The sequence below is a fragment of the Canis lupus genome, chromosome 29 (assembly GCF_048164855.1).
Source record: "Canis lupus baileyi chromosome 29, mCanLup2.hap1, whole genome shotgun sequence".
Taxonomy (NCBI): domain Eukaryota; kingdom Metazoa; phylum Chordata; class Mammalia; order Carnivora; family Canidae; genus Canis; species Canis lupus.
This window is the reverse complement of record NC_132866.1, coordinates 32,894,223-32,914,436: the sequence shown is the minus strand read 5'-3', so window position 1 is coordinate 32,914,436 and position 20,214 is coordinate 32,894,223. Positions and strand designations below refer to the sequence as shown.

General features: G+C 40.8%; 1 protein-coding gene across 8 annotated transcripts in view; it reads left to right on the top strand.

Annotated features, from left to right (window-relative positions):
• PLCE1 (phospholipase C epsilon 1) overlaps positions 1-20,214 on the top strand; it is a 321,197-nt gene that overhangs the window by 253,185 nt on the left and 47,798 nt on the right. For 6 of the 8 annotated variants that reach the window (XM_072805983.1, XM_072805982.1, XM_072805986.1 and 3 more), the window contains 11 exons: positions 942-1,124; positions 2,543-2,660; positions 3,671-3,827; positions 6,542-6,664; positions 6,748-6,884; positions 8,320-8,558; positions 10,067-10,128; positions 10,209-10,374; positions 13,806-13,913; positions 15,791-15,907; positions 17,697-17,855. In XM_072805983.1, the coding sequence (XP_072662084.1) occupies positions 942-1,124; positions 2,543-2,660; positions 3,671-3,827; positions 6,542-6,664; positions 6,748-6,884; positions 8,320-8,558; positions 10,067-10,128; positions 10,209-10,374; positions 13,806-13,913; positions 15,791-15,907; positions 17,697-17,855 (1,569 nt within the window). The remainder of the gene's footprint in view (positions 1-941; positions 1,125-2,542; positions 2,661-3,670; positions 3,828-6,541; positions 6,665-6,747; positions 6,885-8,319; positions 8,559-10,066; positions 10,129-10,208; positions 10,375-13,805; positions 13,914-15,790; positions 15,908-17,696; positions 17,856-20,214) is intronic. The other 2 variants (XM_072805985.1, XM_072805984.1) reach the window with 1 other exon arrangement.

Below are 20,214 nucleotides of genomic sequence, written 5' to 3'. Positions count from 1 at the left end.
TGGGAATTAATTTTAAAAGGTCCATGTTATGTAACCTGCGATATATCATCCATATTGTCTTTAATTCACATGTGACATTTTATAGTTTTATTAACTGGCCTCCTGACTTAGAGAAGTGTTGGCAGTTGTTTAACAAGTAAATCTCTGCTGTTCCTGTGTATGTTGCTCCGAGTTACCCTGTGAGAAACCACTATTGTGAAGCACTGCCTGCCCCTTAAGTATCTTTTTGCTGCTCACAGTATCATAATATGCATGCTGTTCTGCATGCCCTGGGCTCTCTCTCCTTGGGTATCAGTCACTCAAGAGGACAGCAGCCCATTTTTTTAAATGTATTTATTTTACTGAGTATAGTTGTTGACATATAATGTTACATTAGCTTCAGGTATACACCAACTATTTAATAATATATTTTCTCTGTGGTTTTCTTCCCAGAACCCTCTGAAGCAAATTTCTCATATGCCACATACTTTGTATTTCAAGTCAAATTGTCCCAAGCATCAAACTAGGTAAAAACAACCAACCAACCAAACAACAACAAAACAAAAACCTAGGATGATGCAATACATATAGAACTTGATCTTAAGTAGATTCACACACACACACCGTCAGTCCTCCAAAGCCCTAATTTGCAAAATGTATCTTCCTGAATATTCCTACAGTGGTAATTCTGGAATGTAACCTCTGAAACTGGAAAGGAAGTTTGTTTTAATCCCATTTGAACAGTGGCCCCTTAAAGCACATCCCAGCAGGGATATGACTAGGACAACAGAGGACATAAGAGTCCTGATGGGTAGGAAACAGCCACTTGGGTGGCCAGATCTCTAGTCTTCTGTAACTGCCTGTGCTCTTCCACCTCTGGGAATTTACTAGAAGCCATTCATGTAGTGACTTCCCCATTGTCTGCTGTTGCGTTGTGCGTTCAGAATGTGATTGTTTTACAGGAGGACGGACGGTATGAGGGCCCAACTTTGGCTCACGCTGTGGAGTTGTTTGGTGGCCGGCGATGGAGTACACGCAATCCCAGCCCTGGGACATCTGCAAAGAGTGCTGAGAAGCCCAGTGTGCAGAGAAACAACACCTTGGGCATAAGCACCACCAAGAAAAAGAAGAAAATCCTTATAAGGGTAGAGTGTTATTTATTACACATCAGACCCAGGCATCCAGGACTGTCTTATGGTCCACATCAGCAGAAACTACTTAGCACATTTGGGTTGGGGGCAAGATGAAACAAATGAAATTCAAGTCCTACCAAGCACCTCCTGGCGCCAGGACCAATTAGGAATTATGTCAACACCTGGAAAAGTCAGGGGCCAAAAACAGTGAGGACTCAGTAAGAAACATTGTGAAGCCATCCACAAAGTGCCATGGGAGCAGACATGAGGAAGATCCAGGGCTAGGATGCAGGCAGAAGAGGAAGCTTCCCGGGAATTGGACAGATGGGTCTTGAAGGATGTATAGGATTTATCAGACAGACAACAAAGGGGAAAAGCATTTCTGGCAGAGGAGGCAGCAGGGAGGCACAAAAGACTTGGCTTGTTCAAGGAAGCACATGTAGTTCTGGGTTCATGCTCCAAGCTGGAGTACAGGCTCTGTGGTGGGCAAGCAAAGGCTAAGAAGACCAGAGATCCGGTTTAGAAGGTCTTAAAGAGCCAAAATGCTGAATGTAGAACGTAACTGAAAATATATTATCAGGAGAAACAACCTAAATGTCCATCCACAAATGAAAGACGAAGAAAAGGTGATGTATACATATAATGGAATAGTGTCCAGCCTTTAGAAAGAAGGAAATCCTGTCATGCTACAATGTGGGTGAACCTTGAGGACATTACCCTGAGTGAAATAATCCAGTCACAAAAGGACAAATGTGGCATGAGTCCACTCATATGGGGTACCTAGAGTGGTCAAACTCTTAGAAAACAGAAAGTAGGATGGTGGTTGCCAGGGACTGAGAGGAGAGGCATAGGGGAAGTCGCTTTTCCTTGTGTATAAAGAGTTTCAGTTTTCTAAGAGGAAAAAGTTCTAGAAATTGATTGCACAGCAAGGCACATAGAGTTAGCACTATTCTTCTTTATGCCGTAAAATGGTTAAGGTGGTAGACTTTCTGGTTTTTACCACAGCAGAAAATATTTGGTTAGTTACCACTATATATTCTATATTACACGATATATAGATTATCACTATAGTGCGATAATGTATTTTCTCCATGGTTATCTAGAAAAAGTCCCATGCTTTATGTATGGGAGACTATTGATGCCTCAGCCAAGCTTAGTCTGCTTCATACTTTGGTCTCTATGCAGAGATGCCAGGGGTGATGTGCCTGCTCTTGTCAGCCCCCTTGCCTCGGCATGCTGCTATACAGGGAAGAACAAGTAAGAGAGGGTAGTGTGAGACCACTGGGCCAGCCTTCACACAGAGCTCTATACTGGTTTAGAATGGATCGTGTTAAAGGTGGGGCAGTCAGAAGGGGACCAACCTGAGAGGCAGCAGGGCCCCGAGGAAGAGAAACCCATTCCGAGGGGAATTGGTATGTGTGTGTTCCCAGGGTGAGAGTGGAGAGGCAGCCGACGATGAGATGGCCACCCGGAAGGCCAAAATGCACAGGGAGTGTCGCAGCCGGAGTGGTTCTGACCCACAAGACATGAATGAGCAAGAAGAATCTGGTAAAGCTGCATACTAACACCTGAGATTTTTTATTACTATTATTATTTTATAGGGAAAATATGCATTTGGTTTTGGATTATGATTTAAGTATTATGGACATTCTTTTTTTTAATGTTTTCTTTTTTTTTTTTTTAAGACTTTATTTATTTATTCATGAGAGACACAGAGAGAGAAAGGCAGAGACACAGGCAAAGGGAAAAGCAGGCTCCATAGAGGGAGCCTGACGTGGTACTCGATCCCGGGTCTCCACGATCATACACCGGGCTGAAGGCAGTGCTAAACTGCTGGGCCACTGGGGTTGCCCCCCTCCCCCTTTATTTAAGATCTTATGTGTTAGAGAAAGAGAGTGCATGAGCAGCGGGGAGAGGCAGAAGGAGAGGGAAAAGCAGACTCTCTGCTGAGCAGGGAGCCCAATGCAGGGCTCAATCCCAGGACCCTTGGATCATGATCTGAGCTGAAGGCAGACACCCAACTGACTGAGCCACCCAGGTGCCCCATATTGTGGACATTCTTAACAAAACTCTTTGTCTTGTTAAATATACTTATCTTTGTATTTAACTAGATAGTGGTACCCAAGAGGTACTTCTGCAAGCTCAGCATACTTGGAAGAAAATACTCATTAATTAACTTGGCCTTATGGACAGGGGATGTGAGATATACAAAATACAATGTGGTAGATTAGATTAGATCAGGGATTCTCAACCACGGCTAAGATTATTTTTTAAAAATATCTGGGTGCCCTGGCTGCACCCCAGCCCAACTGAGTCTAACACTCTGGCTGGGACCTGAACATCTCTATGTATTTAAGCTCCTGAGATGATTCTGATGTACAACCAAGGTTGAGAACTCACAAGTCCACTCATCAGAATATCTTGATACTTCACATTATAGAAATTGCCTGCATAGACTTATTTGCTAAGACATTCAGAAGCAGCTTTTGTTTTTCTTTGATTACTAGAGAAAGAGTAAGCTGATGTCATTGTCTGGTTTCTTTGTTTCTCTCTCACAGAGGCAAATGCCATCATGAGCCCTCCTAACACTCTGCCTTCCAGAAGAGCCCACTCTTTGACTACAGCTGGGTCCCCTAATTTGTCTGCCGGGACATCATCTCCCATCAGGCCAGTGTCCTCCCCTGTGCTGTCTTCTTCAAACAAGAGCCCGTCCAGGTGGGGCCTTAACATGATAAAACAGAAGGACCCTTACATCATTCAAGTTGTGTAGAAGGGCATCTTCCAGTGCTCTGTGGAAAGACTATCTCTGATTTTAACTTAAAAATTACATTGAAAACTGAAAAACCCCAAATTTTTAAATGCTTCTAATTTTCCCAATTTTACCCTCTTATCTTCTTGCATTACTGTAATCTCTCCTAATAATTTAACAGACCAGTCCTTCAGAGGTCAATAGGACTAACCAAAACCCAAGCTATAATTTTCTAAAGCTGCCTTGTCGAATGTAGTAGCCATTGGCCACAGGGGGACAAAGAAGATGGCTATTTAAATTCAATTTTAAATGCATTAAATAAAATTTGAAATTCAGTTCCTCAGTCATACTATGCATATTAAAAGTGTTTTATAGCTACAAGTGGTCTGTGGCTACTATATTGCACAGTGCAGATATAGAACATTTCTATCATTCTATTAGATAGCACTGCTCTAATGAGGAATAAATTAAGTTTTAACATAAGCTACTTTACCTTTTGCTGTTAGGTGAAATATATTTAAAACTCCTCTTGTATATGAGACAAGATAGAAATGACTGGGGAAACAAATGTATTAGAGCAACTTGGGTATATTAAGGTAATTCTAAAGCTGGTATTATAGTAAATTACTTTATAAAGTCCATGCAAATTACAGATTTCAGACAACATCTACCCTCTCAGAAGAAATAATATTAAGGTGAAAGCCTTCCAAAGGAATTAGAATGCTACACGATCTCCCTCAACCCCCAAAAAAGTTTAGAAATGCAGAGGTTCCAGACAGAACCAAGATAAAACAGTCACTCTTTACTTTATCAAACAGAGGAGTGGTAGGAAGAAATGGGTCTGTGCAGTCACTGGCTTTGGAAACGTTAATTACACACTCCTGTGTGTGTGTGTGTGTGTGTGTGTGTGTGTGTGTGTGTGTCTGTGCCCCCGTGTGTGCGAGGCACAGACACACAACACACACACAGTCTTTCTCTCTCTCTCTCTCTCTCTCTCTCTTTCCCTCCCTCAAGGAAGTTTGCTACTGATAAGAATCCTACAGTAAATCATCTTTTAAAGGGAAGCATCATTCACAATGTGAATAATGAGCATAAATAATGCTTTATACATTTAGATTTCTATGCTTGGTGAAACTGGGTCAGAGGTACATGGGAATTCTTTATACCACTCTTGCAACTTTTCTGCAAGTTTAGGTTTGTGACCAAATTGAAAGCTACAAAGAATCAGAATTCTTTCTATTTCAGCCTACACAATATCCTGGGTAAATAATAAAATAGCCAGAGAACCTGGATAAAGGGGCTTTTCCTTTATTTCTATCACTCACGAGTGGAAAAGAGAAGGACAGAATAAGGGAGGAAAGTCTTTTCAAAGAGATCATGCCAGATTCAGGGTCACAGGGCTCACCCACCTGAGGACAGGGTCCATGCCCACCAAGTAAGCTAAACCCAAAAGATAAGACAAGGAAAGAAGAATTAGCCCAAATGCTATTCGAGGAGAAAGCAAGCCTGAGACCTAGAAGGGGAGAGAGTGGACAGAGTTTCCTAAAGCCTAAGGGAGAAGGGTACCTGCAGACAGTGGCTGACCTGGGACCAGAAGGGAGGAAGACAGAGAATGTACTCCCTTAAATGCAAATGATAAGCCACTTTATCAGATGTTTTCCCTCTTCCTGAACCTCCACCCTCTGTTTCCAACAACACTTTGGGGATCAACAGCCCATGCCCACAAACAACTACCAATCTATCCTTTGTAATTCTCTTCCATGCACAGAGGTGACTTTCAGATATCAACACAAAATAATTTTCCATGAATAAACACTATTAGCAGAATGAGGATAAACTGGCTATTCATTAAAATATTCTCTATGCTTTCTTCTATGTTTGAAATATTTCAGAAGTAAAAAAATACAGCACAAAAAAACAAAAATAAAAAAAGAAAGATCCTATTTATTGATTTGACTAAAAACCAATCAAAATATTTCTTATACTATCCTCTCAGAGAACCAGTATAGAAAATAAAAATGTTGTGAAATAGCTAGCCTGAGCTTTTGACCAAGTGGGCTGATATTTTTATATTAAATATACAGCCTTGGCAGGTGCAGATATGCTCTAGGCAGAATTGGCTGCTTTCCATTCTTAATTATTTTTGTGACTCACATTTTCCATTAGTATTAAAAGTCCTTCCTTGTTTTCATCTAATAACTGGTTAAGAAAGAAAAAAGAGAAGACATTGATATGTTCAGGACTTTCTTTTTAAATGTGTTTCTGTAATTTAGGATATAGGGAAGAATGTGCAAAATTTTCCATAGGTTATGCTCGAGTACTTTGGGGCACTTTTGAAAAAAAATGACTTTTCTTCAGAAACATTGAACTTAAGGTTTTCCCCCCCATTGACCTGTGATTTCAAAGAACTGTTTTGATTAGTAAAAGGCTATTTTAGCTTTGTGGCCTTATTACATAGGCTGTAAACATGAAGTGGTTTCACTGTGTAATATGTCTTATTTACTCTGACACAACATAGATTAATTTGGAGAGAAATGAAAAGAGAGTCTGAAAAAAGCCTCAATCTTAAATGACTTGCTATCCATCTTTTTTGCTCATATTGCTCCTCAGAGGGCATCTGTTGGGGCAGAATGACACCTCTAGCCTTGGCTTGCCTGTTAAGGCCATGTCTTTGTTGCAGTGCTTGGAGCAGCAGCAGCTGGCATGGAAGGATCAAAGGAGGAATGAAGGGTTTTCAGAGCTTCATGGTTTCAGACAGTAACATGAGTTTTGTTGAATTTGTTGAGCTGTTCAAATCATTCAGGTATGGCATGCTTTCTTCGTACCCTTTCTCAGGCCCGTTTTTGTAACAATACCAAACCTGAGTGTTTTCTATTCCCTGCCCAGTGTGAGGAGCCGCAAGGACCTGAAGGATCTCTTTGACATCTACGCTGTGCCCTGCAATCGGGCCGGCTCTGAGTCGGCCCCGCTCTACACCAACCTAACAATAGACGAAAACACCAGCGATCTTCAGCCTGACCTAGGTTTATGCAACAATTTAATATTTCCTCTTGAGACCTTTCAGTTATAATCTGAGGATTATTTCAAGTTGTCTTAGGGATGGGTACTATTGGTATCGTAGGTGAGGAAATTCATCATTGTGGACCTTACCCTACACACACACACACACACACACACACACACACACATGCATTTTTCCTATTATTAATATCTTGCAGTATTAGCCTGGTATATTTGTGACAGTTGAGCTGATATATTGATTATAACTGAAGTTCATAGTTTAGCATTCACTGTTTGTGTTGTACATGCTATGGGTTTTGACAAAAATATAATGACCTGTATCTACCATTACAGTGTCATACAGAATAGTTTTGATCTCTTAAAAACTCCCCTATTCTCTGCCTTTTAATTCTTCCCACCTTCACTGTGAATCCCTTTTTACCATCTCCCTAGTTTGTTTTTTTCCAGAATGTTGTATAGTTGGAATCATACAGTTCATATGTAGTCTTCAGATTGGCTTCTTTCTCTTAGCGATATATATTTAATGTTCCCTTATGTTTTTTTCATGGTTTGGTAGCTCATTTCTTTTTATCACTGAAAAATACTCCATCACATTGATGTATCACCATTTGTTTATCCATCCACCTTTTGAAGAACATCTCAGTTCCTTCCAAGTTTTAGCAGTTATGGATAAAGCTACTATAAATATTTGTGTGCAAGTTTTGTGTGGACATAAGTTTTCAGCTCCTTTGGGTAAACACCTGGGAAGGCAATTACTGGATCATATGAGTAAGCCTATCTTTAGCCCTGTAGGAAACTGCCAACTTCTCTTCCAAAGTGGCAAGAATTAAAATGACTGGCCGTACCAAAGTTCATGCCAATGTGGGACACCTGAAGCATCACTGGTGGAAAGATAAAATGGTACAACCACCATGGAAGAGCTTGGCAGTTTCTTACAAAATTTAATATACTCTTATCATACAATCCAGCAATTTTATGCCTTGATATTTACCCAAATAAGGTGAAAATTTATTTTCACACCGAAAACTGCACACAAATGCTTATGATTATAATTTTGAAGTATAAAACAACTATAATTTTAAGAGTACATCTTCATTGTCTTTAAAAGTAAACATGTAGTTATTCTCAAAACCAAAGTTCAAATTCAGCCTGAAGTCCCCAACTAAATGTACCAGTTAGCTCTCATTTAATACCCTGAGCTCATGGGCTTTCAACATGGGCTTTCATCATCATTGACCTAGTTCTCTCTTGTTTCTTTAATTCATTGATTCATATTTTTTTTTATTCCTTTAACTATGTGAAGCCAGGAATAAGCACTGAGTTTAATGGCTGGTTTAGATCAGTGTTGAGACTAATCCACAACACCATTATCTCCAAATGAACTTTGTGAAAGGCTCTGGCTAACTTGTCCACATTCTGTGGGTGGTTCTGTTTCAGATTTATTGACCAGAAACGTCTCGGATTTGGGGTTGTTCATTAAGAGTAAACAGCAGCTGTCAGACAACCAGAGGCAGATTTCTGATGCCATTGCTGCTGCAAGTATCGTGACGAATGGCACTGGGATCGAGAGCACATCTTTGGGCATCTTTGGGGTTGGCATACTCCAGCTCAATGACTTCCTAGTCAACTGCCAGGGAGAACACTGCACTTACGATGAAATCCTCAGCATCATCCAGGTTTGTACCCATTTTATATGCACGTATGTAGAAAGCCTCTGATTATTCTAATTGTTTTCTGCTAGACATATTGTTTCTATACTTCTTTCCAAAGCATTTAAGCCTGGGACAGAAACAGAAGGATTTTATTTAATGCCAAGTATATGCATTCTTATCCAACATACAATTAACAGAGATCACAAGCCTTCTCCTAGTGACTATTATAAGGAATCAGTACATGATTCTTTCTTGTTGTTCTAGCACAGGTAATAAAATTAATAGTCTAGATTTCCAGCCTCTTTGATCATTTAGCAAATATTTGTTAGCTCCTACTAGGGGCCTGGCTCTGTTCCAGGACCTGGAAATATAGTAGTAAATAAGATTACCTTCTGATCTTTACCTAGTGGGTGAGGCAGACAATAAGCAAATAAAGATAGAATGTAATTTCAGGTATTGATAGATTCTGAAAAAAAAAAATCAAGCAGAGTAAGGGGACTTAGTGATGTGGGAGGCTGAGAGGAGGAAGCACAGGCCACGCTGAGGAGGTGACAGTGGAACTGGGCCCTAAATTAGTAAACCACATGAAGGTCTGAGGAAAGAACATTCCAGACAGGGAGTAGGGAGCTCTGAGACTGAGGTGGGAGTGAGACAACAAAAAAGCTGGTGTGATAGGAGCCCCATGAGCCAGAGGTGCAGTGGTAGACATGATTCCAGACAGACGGGCAGGGGCCGAATCATCTGGGCATTCTGGGCCATGGTAAGGAGTTTGGCTTTAGTCCATTGGACATGGGAAGCTATTGGAAACTTTAGAGCAGGGGAATAACAGGATCTCACTTATGTATTCAAGAGGTCACTCTGGCCCCATTGGGAATTGAAGTGTGCTGGTGATGGAGTGGAACCAGAGAGACCAAGTGGGAAGCTGTTCCAGTAGCCAGGCAAGATATGATGACGATGGCTTCCACTAGAGGGTGGCAGGAAATGGGCTGGGATGCTCGTTAGGGCCACCACGTGGAGCAGAATCAGTCTAGGTTTCCAACCTCCCTTGTTGACCGATTGGGAATCCATGGATTCACTGCCTGGCAGCTGATCACTGGAAATGCCAACGATGTACAATTATCATTCTACAGTCAGGTGCTCACTCTCCTATTATTGAGTATGAGCACTGCACTAAGTACTCTCTATGAATCATCTCATTTTGCCTCTCACCAACTCTGTGGTGCCTGCTTATCCCCATGTTCACCTGGAATACGCTGATAACCATTTGTTTTCATATGAATCAGCCTTCTCCTTTTCCTTCGCTCTCCCTTTTTCTCTTAAATAAATATACTTTGTATAATAAACGCACATATAATAAATGTTTTCTTTGGGACTAAAACACTACGTCTTACCACTACATAACTAAATTAGTTCAAATATTTGGTTTAGATGTTTCCTGATGAAAACAGAACAGCTTTAAAAAATGATGTGGTGGGTTTTCTCCCCCCTTGGTTTCCTTTACCTAAATAACACTCTTTTTGTGTCCCTTGCAGAAGTTCGAGCCTAGCATTAGTATGTGTCATCAGGGCCTACTGTCCTTTGAAGGATTTGCAAGGTAACTTTTAAAATATCTTTTGCCCATCATTTAAGAGCATGTTTTCCCCCTGCAGTCCTAAGAAAATGTGTTTCCTCTAGGTTTCTGATGGATAAAGATAATTTTGCCTCCAAAAATGATGAGTCACAGGAGAACATTAAAGATTTGCAGCTGCCTCTCTCCTACTATTACATTGAGTCTTCACACAATACCTACCTCACAGGCCACCAGCTCAAAGGAGAGTCATCGGTAGAACTCTATAGCCAGGTACAGAACTTCGTGTGGCATGTGATTTCCACTAAAGCTTATTGATGTAACCCCCAAAGTAAAAAAACCCAGACCCCCTAACTCCTTCGAAGAACATAGTTTGTATGTTTGTGACAAAACATAATGTGTGGGAAAACTGCCTACACATACAGTTGTTTTCTTTCTCCCTCCTATACTTAACCTTTATTCTAGGCACCAAAAAAAAAAAAAGTATTTGTTTGAGACTCAGCTTTTAAATCCTTCCTAGTCTGACCTACTCCTACTAAAGTTAGATTTTCCCATGGGAAAATTAATCATTTCACTAAATGCTAAATAAATCAATATAGTGGGAAAGCATAATAGAAAATGCAACTTTCTATGAAGTTATTCCCAAAGTATTGTTTATTTTCATTTGCAATTTGTTAGACAGTCAGTCCTTCCCTATGGTAACTCACTTAAGGAACAAAAATCTACAAAGACTGTAGACATTGTCTCCACACAGTTAAATTCATGGGAATGTCCTTGGAAACTCGTAAGGGTCTTTGGACTAGAAAAAGCACATCCTTATGACCTAAACACCAACGCTCCATGATCTGCCTGTCAGTTGCTTCTGTTTTATTTTCTGTAACTTTCTCATCTACGCTGCCTGTTTTCTGACCTCCTACACGAAGACTTAATCAGGAAGAAGGTAGGCTAGGCCCAAAGAATATAAGAATGGGGTTTTAAGGGGTGACGCAGGAGGATGTTCAAGGATGAGAATTATCATTGTTTATGCAAACCCAGCAGAGCTGAGTTTCCTTTGTTCTCTAGATCAGCCCAGATATTCCTCAAGTATGGGTCAAACTTCTGCCCAAAGCTTATCTAATATGGAATTTATATTTTAAACTCTAAATTTTAAAGGATTTTTTTTAAGATTTATTTATTTATTTATTTATTCATTCATTCATTCATTCATTCATTCATGAGACACAGAGAAAGAGGCAGAGACACAGGCAGAGGGAGAAGCAGGCTTCTCGCAGGGAGCCTGATGCAGGACTCGATCCAGGGACCCCAGGATCACAATCTGAGCTGAAGGCAAATGCTCAACCAGTGAGCCACCCAGGTGCCCCTACAGGACTTTTATTATGAGATGGAGATGTGTCCTTAGAGCAGTGATTTTCAAAATAGAAGTTCTCTCAAGGGACCTCAGCTATGGACAATGAGAGGAACAAGCAGCAGAGGGGAAGGCCCCATCCTCTGCCCCTGCTGTAGCTAAAGTCCTATTCTTCTGTGCTTTATATATGACCCTCCATTTGCACAGAGGATTCCAAGGCTAAAAAGGGGTTTAAAATCCACTGTTCTAATTCTAGGGCAAAGAAATGCAGTGTATGTGGTGGGTCTGTATATATTTCTCCCAGGGAAGTGAGCAGGGGCCAATGTCCTAGCTTTAATTTCTATCTTACTTCCCTGTTTGACCTCCAAGAGGTTTTTCTACCTCTTTAATATGACACTCCAAATACAGATTGTCACAGCCTTTGAATGAGGCACAAGAACCCTCAAATGGAGGGGTGGTTAAATCCAGTGTGAAGATCCCTTGTACTATATTACTTACCACTCCGTTTTTATTTATTTATTGATTTTAATTTGTGTTTTTAAGTATTTTATTTATTTATTTATTTATTTATTTATTTGAGAGAGAGCGAGAGCACAAGTGGGATGAGAGGCAGAGGGAGAAGCAGACTTCCTGCTGAGCAGGGACCCCCCCAGATGTGGGGCCACCCAGACGCCCCTATTTCTCACCACTCTCTGCTTTCCCTCAGCCCTCCTAGTCACCTCCTCACCTCACTCCACAGGACAGATCGAAAGTGAGAAAAAACCCTGTTCTCCCTGAAATTTCCAGCCCTGGTTTTCTTTTTCTAGCTTTCTGTGGAGGTCTTAATGTCATGAAGACTTTGGAAAGACCTTTAGTCTTTTCATGCTGAAAAACCATCTCATGTGCACCACTCAGTGAGCGTTCCTTGGTGTGGCTTACTACAGAGATGAGGCATCCTCATGCTCTGTTGTCATACGACACAACAATTCTCAGCCCAGAGCAATATACCTCTAGATACTTTAGCTGCTAGAGGAAGCTGATAACCTTGGGAGTTCAGGCCACAGAATCAGTTCCATCTGGGAGATGGGTCAGGTCACCTGGGAAGCCTGGGTGCCACATGCTATGCAATGGGAAGAATCTAGCAAAGGAGTTCATAAAAAATACTAAAATAAGGGATTCTACTGTCTGAGTTCTGTTGCAGAACTCTAGTGGCTGCTCACCCACAGTATTGGATTGCTGTCACATGGAAATAGTTATATGGAGTTTTTTTTTTAATTTTTTAAAGGATTTTATTTATTCATAAGAGATACAGAGAGAGAGAGTGAGAGGCAGAGACAGGCAGTGAGAGAAGCAGGCTCCATGCAGGGAGCCCAACGTAGGACTCGATTCCCAGGTCTCCAGGATCACACCCTGGGCTAAAGGCAGGTGCTTAACCACTGAGCCACCCAGGGATCCCTGTTATATGGAGTTTTAAATCAGTGAGTTGGCCCATTCACAGATATATCTGCCTTTTGGTTTGCTTTACCCTTCCAATACACTAGAAATCTTTTAAGATAGTTCACAGAGTCTATGGAAGAAGAGGTTCCTGCAAGCAAATATTATAGACCTACAACCCAAGCACACGAGTCAGGAGCTCTGCTTCCAGCTCTCCATCCAGGATAGCAAATAGGTATTATCTCATCTAATTCAGCAGTGGTGCCTCCTGGAGCACTTTCCTAAAGAGGCTGTTAGATAACATATGAAAGCTTAGGAGGTACATATATTGTGATTGATTACTGATGACTGCTGTGGATATGGGAGAGGGGAGTTTATGGATTATTTGCCTCTGTTATCAGATTAGACAGCAAGACAAATCCTTGATGACTGGCTTGCTTCTACTCTTCTTCTACACTATATGTTCATAGTAAAGGCATTAACTTAGTATCAGAATTGGGGTCTAAATAGAGGAGATTTTATTCTGATTGGATTCATACAAATGTTTAGCCAATTGACTTCATTTGCTTTGGTCTGCATCATCAGCCCCTTCACCTCCTCTCCATTTGCCCAGCTAGAGTGCTAGCCTGGCTCCCTCATTTCAGGATGTACCATGTGTAGGCCCCTTGAGGGACCAAAGCTCCTGGGGAAATAGTCATACAGTTTTGCTATCAAATTTTACCTTCCAATAGTATTCAGCTCTGGTAAACATTCTTTCCACCACAATCTGTTCTCTCCCCTAATTCACTGTGGCCTTTGGCCAAAATGCAGGATTTATTTTAGATCATCTGCCCTTCTGTTTTAGCCCTGAATCCGAACACTGATATGTAGAAGCATGTGTTGGGTTTAGTTTGAGGCTCTGTGTCCATTTGCTCATCTGAGGTGGATCCATTCATTGATCACACAGGTCCTCCTGCAAGGCTGTAGAAGTGTAGAGTTGGACTGCTGGGATGGAGATGACGGGATGCCCATCATCTATCACGGACACACACTAACAACCAAGATCCCCTTCAAGGTAATGCTTCATAACGTTCCTTAAATCAGAGCACAGTCATTATCTTCATTAGTCTTTTAAATGAGTGGCTTTTCCAAATTATACCTGAGGTTGGGGTTCTGATATTGAGTCTGTGGACTTCCCAAAATTGTGTGGGATGTGCACATGTTCATTTTTCTGGGAGTTGATATAGAACTCTCATTAGACTCTCATTTAACCAGAGTTTAATAACCATTACCTTAAATGAGTTATAATAACATTGTTGCAATTTTTACATCATAAGATGATATATAAAATGTAGGGGCTTTTTTCTTCTTATAGGAATTAAAAGTCATTTATCCTGGTGTCCTGCTGATAAAGATGAACATCATGTGTTAGGAGATGCTTAAATAATTAATATTATACAGTAATGAGAATTAGTTCCACCTGAGGAGGTCAGTCACCTAGGAAGACTAGTCTCACTGGATTATTGTTTCAAATTCTTTTTTTTTAAAGATTTTATTTAGGGCATCCCTGGGTGGCTCAGTGGTTTAGCACCTGCCTTCAGCCCAGAGCGTGATCCTGGAGTCCTGGGGTCGAGTCCTACATCAGGCTCCCTGCATGGAGCCTGCTTCTCTCTCTACCTGTGTCTCTGCCTCTCTCTCTCTCTCTCTTTCTCTGTCTCTAATAAATAAATAAAATCTTTAAAAAAATAAAGATTTTATTTATTTATTCATGAGAGAGGCAGAGACACAGACAAAGGTAGAAACAGACTCCTCACGGGGAGCCCGATGTAGGACTCGATCCCGGGACCCCAGGATCACCACCTGAGCCAAAGGCAGATGCTCAACCACTGAGCCACCCAGGCATCCCTTGTTTCAAATTATAAATGGTTTATTAGTTCATTTGCAATTACTATCCTCTTTCAGAATGATTTTAGCTGTGTAAAATCATTCTTCTCTAAACTGAGGCTGAGCTGGGATGGAATGCTAGTTTTTCTGTCTTAGATGCTGAGGAAAACAGCTAAAATGCATTTTCTCTTTAGCTCATTTTCCTATTCATCTCTCTTAAAACTTTTGTACTCAGTATTGAAGGGGGGAGATTTAATAACTGTGTTTACATGCACACATAAATATATGTATATATGTCTTATTGCCCCAAATAGATTGATTATAAATTCCTTGAAAGTAGGAAAGTATCTTAAGCCTCATTATTTTTGATGCTGTAACAAACTGTGCCTTTTACCTAAAATGTAATCAATATACATATTGACTTGTTAAATTTGGCACACTAACAACTGTTCCTTATAAAGTATGTGAACAAAACTCAATATGAACAGTTTAACATGTTTCTAGAAACAGCCTGTCATCTTACTTAATTTGAAAATACATTTTAAAAGATAAAAACCGGGATCCCTGGGTGGCGCAGCGGTTTGGCGTCTGCCTTTGGCCCAGGGCGCGATCCTGGAGACCCGGGATTGAATCCCACGTCGGGCTCCCGGTGCATGGAGCCTGCTTCTCTCTCTGCCTGTGTCTCTGCCTCTCTCTCTCTCTCTCTCTGAGTGTGACTATCGTAAATAAAAAAAAAAAGATAAAAACCATTTTGGCGGGCAGCCCCAGTGGCGAGCAGTTTAGCGCTGTCTGCAGCCCGGGGCATGATCCTGGCGACCGGGGATCGAGTCCCACGTCAGGCTCCCAGCATGGAGACCTGCTTCTCCCTCTGCCTGTGTCTCTGCCTCTCTCTCTCTCTCTCTCTCTCTCTGAATAAATAAATAAAATAATCTTTAAAAAAAACCACACACACATTTTGGCCAGAATCTTCTGCATACAACAGTGTAGGTGCTTTCTGTGGCTATAAGTACCTCTTCAGTCGCCCTGAACAGACATCTGGACTTTAATGAGCTGTTTGGGCTCTCGCAGGAGGTGGTTGAAGCCATCGACCGCAGTGCCTTCATCAACTCTGACCTGCCCATCATCATATCGATTGAGAACCACTGCTCGTTGCCTCAGCAACGAAAAATGGCAGAAATTTTCAAGGTAAGCTATTAGCTAAGACTTAGAATGGTATCTCGGTCTTGTCACTGTTGCTTTTACATGGAGCCACCATGGACCACATCACAGCTGAACCTCAGCCATGAAGCACCTACATTTAGGGTCCCTCGGACCTAAGAAATAAGGGTGCCCTGAGAGCTTGGGCTTCCTCTTGAATGATCCATCTTTCCAGCTGAAGTGATGAAGCATTGATGTATGGTCTCCTGACCATTTCCAGAAAGCCATAGGAGATAAGGAGGGACTGACTCTCCAAGGCTACAGATCTCCCTACAGATCAGGGATGCTAGGATGGCACCTGTCTGTTGTATGTGGAAAAGCTAAAAATATCTCAGAGCAAATCTTGTGGCTAACTCTACAGATATGGGGATCCAAGTTGGCAAAGAGCTTAGACTGGCCAGAACAGTTGCTGTGTTAACACTTGGCCCTTCGTTATACAGGTGAACTATAACGCAGACAGATTTAGGGTCAAATACTCCATCATATTTCCCCCTTCTCCACTGAGTAAGGCACTTATGGAAATACGGTTCTCAAGGGGAGGGAATGGCATGGCCAAAGGGAAATGTCCCCAAATACTTATGCCAACTAAACTAATCAGCTTTGTATATTGCCTTTGTTTTGCCATCATTTAGAATAATGGTCTCAACTTTTTTGATTGTATGCTCTGTCAGTAAAATACTGTAGTATGTATTCTTATTGTATGTTTATTGGCTTATTCATGCATTATATATATCCTACTTATTAACATATTTTATACATTAATTAAAACATGCAAAAACAGACTATGAAAGGAAATAACATAGAAAGAGTAAAGAATAATCCTTATACTATTATTTATTAATGGTACAAAATTTCTTTTGCTCTCACAAAACATTTTAATAGTAAATTTATTATTTATTACCTAAGTTTTTAGTGGGAGTGATGTGATTGAATATGTTCATTTTTGGAAATTTTTATGATTTGGCAACTTGTATGTCTGGCTTTAGGTTTAGTTTAGTATATCAGTATTTGATTTGAACAGCTATCGTAGCCACTAAAGATACCTTGCAGAGAAACATGGATGCGGACGGAAAGGAGTTATCATTAGCTGCTCTTGCCAAATCATGGTACTCATTTCTCAATTCCATTAATGAGGTAAAAATAGGTGAAACACTATTAAGCTTCCATTTTTTAAATTAAAAAATAACTAAAGATAGAAATTGCCATATTTTCTATCTTTACCCCAATGGATTGTCTTGTGCCTACTCCCACGACCCACCTCCTTGAGGGATACACATTCCCCTTTGGAGGCCAGTGTTCAAAAAATCTTTGTGAGAAGGGTATGTGCAGTTTTTTATACTAAATGGTGGCAAATTCTCTTCATAATCTTTCATCTTTGTCACCACTCCTTAGCTACTTCAAGGTTTCTATCTTTTTGACTTCTTACCCACACCTGGAATGGATCATATTCTATGAACCACAGAATCTAAATGAATCTCCTTTTCTTCTTTAGATATCAGACCCTAGAACATTTTTGCAAATAGTTAGAGGTCACACACACACACACACACACACACACACCCGCCCACGGAGAATGGCCTAGAGCACTCCTCCTGCCCTTCTAACCACCTCCCTTCCTTCCAGTAAGAAAGTGTTGGCAGGGAGCAAAGACACCACTTCTTTCATACTTTCTCTTCCTAGGATTTGTAGAACAATTCAACTGAGCTGAAATAGCTAGTTGAATAATTCAAGCATGGGTAAAAGGCACTGATTATGCATTTTCCTTTATTCTTCATAGACTGTGTTTGGAGAAAAACTGGTGGCTAAATTCCTGTTTGAGAGCGATTTCTCAGATGATCCAATGCTTCCCTCACCTGACCAACTTAGGAGGAAAGTGCTTCTTAAAAATAAGAAGCTAAAAGCCCACCAGACACCAGTGGATATCTTAAAGCAAAAGGTATTCTCCTCTCATTATAAAGGCTATGGGTATGCGATGTGCCCAGAACAAAGAAATCAATGTTATTCTGACCTTTCAGATGACCTGCAGGGTAATCAGTTTTTGATGATTGAGTTTCCTGGAATGATAAATTTGAGTTTTGGCTTTCCCTTTAATAGACTGATAAGTATTGTCCTCCTATTCATCTAGTATTTTATTTTATGAAGTTAATTTCTCATGTACCTCATTATTAATTTACTCTGAGAGGAATAACATGTGACTCTTGTTTCTGGACCTGGACTTCATAGCTGTCAATCCCACAGTGGTTGCTATGTTCCCCTTTAGATAAAGCCCCCTATAGGGAGATACCACCCCCCCATAGGGAGAGACCCATAAAGAGAGCACTTGGACAAAGGGCTGTGACTCCTGAAATCAGTAGTGGAACCACAATCCCAGCAGCCCTGTGGTCCCAGCCCTGTGGCACAATGTTTCACTGTGGCATGTGGACTCCAGGGCACTCCCATACCCGCCTTATCCACAGAGACCACAAACCTGCTTATGTAGAGAACCTTCAGCCCAAGGATCCATGAAAAAGTTTAGGTCCAGAGCCACTGAGTTTATATGCCAGGTTGCACTTATCCCACAGAATGACAGCTGCCAAAGTTCTTTGTCTTATTTAGGGCTTTGTCTTTATTATTGGCCCTAAAACACCACTTTCAAAACTTAACAACAGCCAGGAGTTGCCACCCAAAGCTCAGTACGCTGATGCCATTCCAGCAGCTGGGATAGTCTAGAGCTCAATCTAGGTCATGGCCGATGGCTCTTAATTTCTGTCTATGCCATCACCTCCAAGCCTCTAGGACCTACTCCGATCCTGCTTCAGTGGCTTCCAGAGAACAGAGAAGTCACCAAAAGGATTCTGTGTGCCCAACAAATTTAGACCCTTTATCCAAAGTCATTAATAAAAAATCTCAAGTCTAACTTGAGTCAAGTGTCCAGTGTCCTCTACCTAGTTGAGTAGTCAATTTGGAACAATTATCAAATCTTCTGAAAGCCCTAGTTTGTAGAACTTACAGGGAAGGGCCTGAGCTTAAAGTCAAGTGGTATATAATATGGTACAGGAGAAAGAGCATTAGGTGCAGAGCTAAAATACCAGTTTCTAGTCTCTGGCTCTATCACAAACCAGCCATGTCACCATGAGCCAGTCAATCTTTCTAGGCCTCCATTTCTTTCTCTGTAAAATGAGAATGCTAAGGTAACTAGCTAGCTTCATAGGACCCTTCTGACACTACCATCTCACAAAATCTTTCCCAAAGTGAATCATGGGACCCCTGTCAGAATTGCAGACCACTCTGTAAACATTTTATTGTTCCACTTCTCAGTCTCTATTTCCAGTATTTCTTGCCATTTAGAACATTACTACTTCCCTGAGAGGTCCTTAAAGAATCTTGTCGTCTGCTGGGAGTTCCCAGATTGTCCACCCCACCTGTAGTGGGACTCCAGGCTGCCCAAAGTCCAGGCTGAGTTAGGGGTTTACATTATATCAGCTAAAAAATTCAATGATTCACCAAATGCCCAATTACTTCAGATGTCCACAGGGGTGGGGAGGAAGGTGAGGTCAGAGGCTCCATTATCTTTAAACTTACCCTTCTGAACAGAAAAACTAATATTTACAGAAAGGGCCCCAAACCAATCCAGCCAGCAGATTCCTACTGATCATGTTTGTCCTAAATGGAGTGGCTTAGGATTACCATGGATCCTCTAGAACTATGGTCATTGAACTTTTTTTGCTCAAATATCTCTTAAAATTTTTTTGAAAAACTGTATTTCTCACATGTTTTTCCCTCTTTTATACATATTTAAGTTGACATTAAAATTTTTATCACAAGTTTAGTTACAAAGGATAGATTTTCAAACATAATATTCCTTATGTATAAATATAGATAAAATAAATTATATACCAATAATAATGTACAAAACAATCATCATTGTCAAAGAAATCAGCCCAGTCAGCTAGAATATGTTTGGTCAAAAAGAGTCTGATTTTATTTTTTTTAATTCAGTTAAGCATTGTATTATCATCCCTATAATGACCATATGACTTTTGAATATTAATTCTAAGATGCATGGATGGACAGACAAAAGGAAGGAAAGGGAGGGAAGACAGAGAGAGACAGAGATATAGACAGGGATAGATAGACAGACAGACAAAGGCATGGAACCTTGAATTTACTTGTTGCCTGTATGAAATAAGATGCTCCCCTCAGTACTTTTTCTAGACTCTCAGGAGCTCAGCTCTGCATTCTCAAATGACCCTTTGCTACCTCGGGTAGTTTCCACCTCATCTTATGCATCACAGATTTTTTTTTTCTTTTAAAGA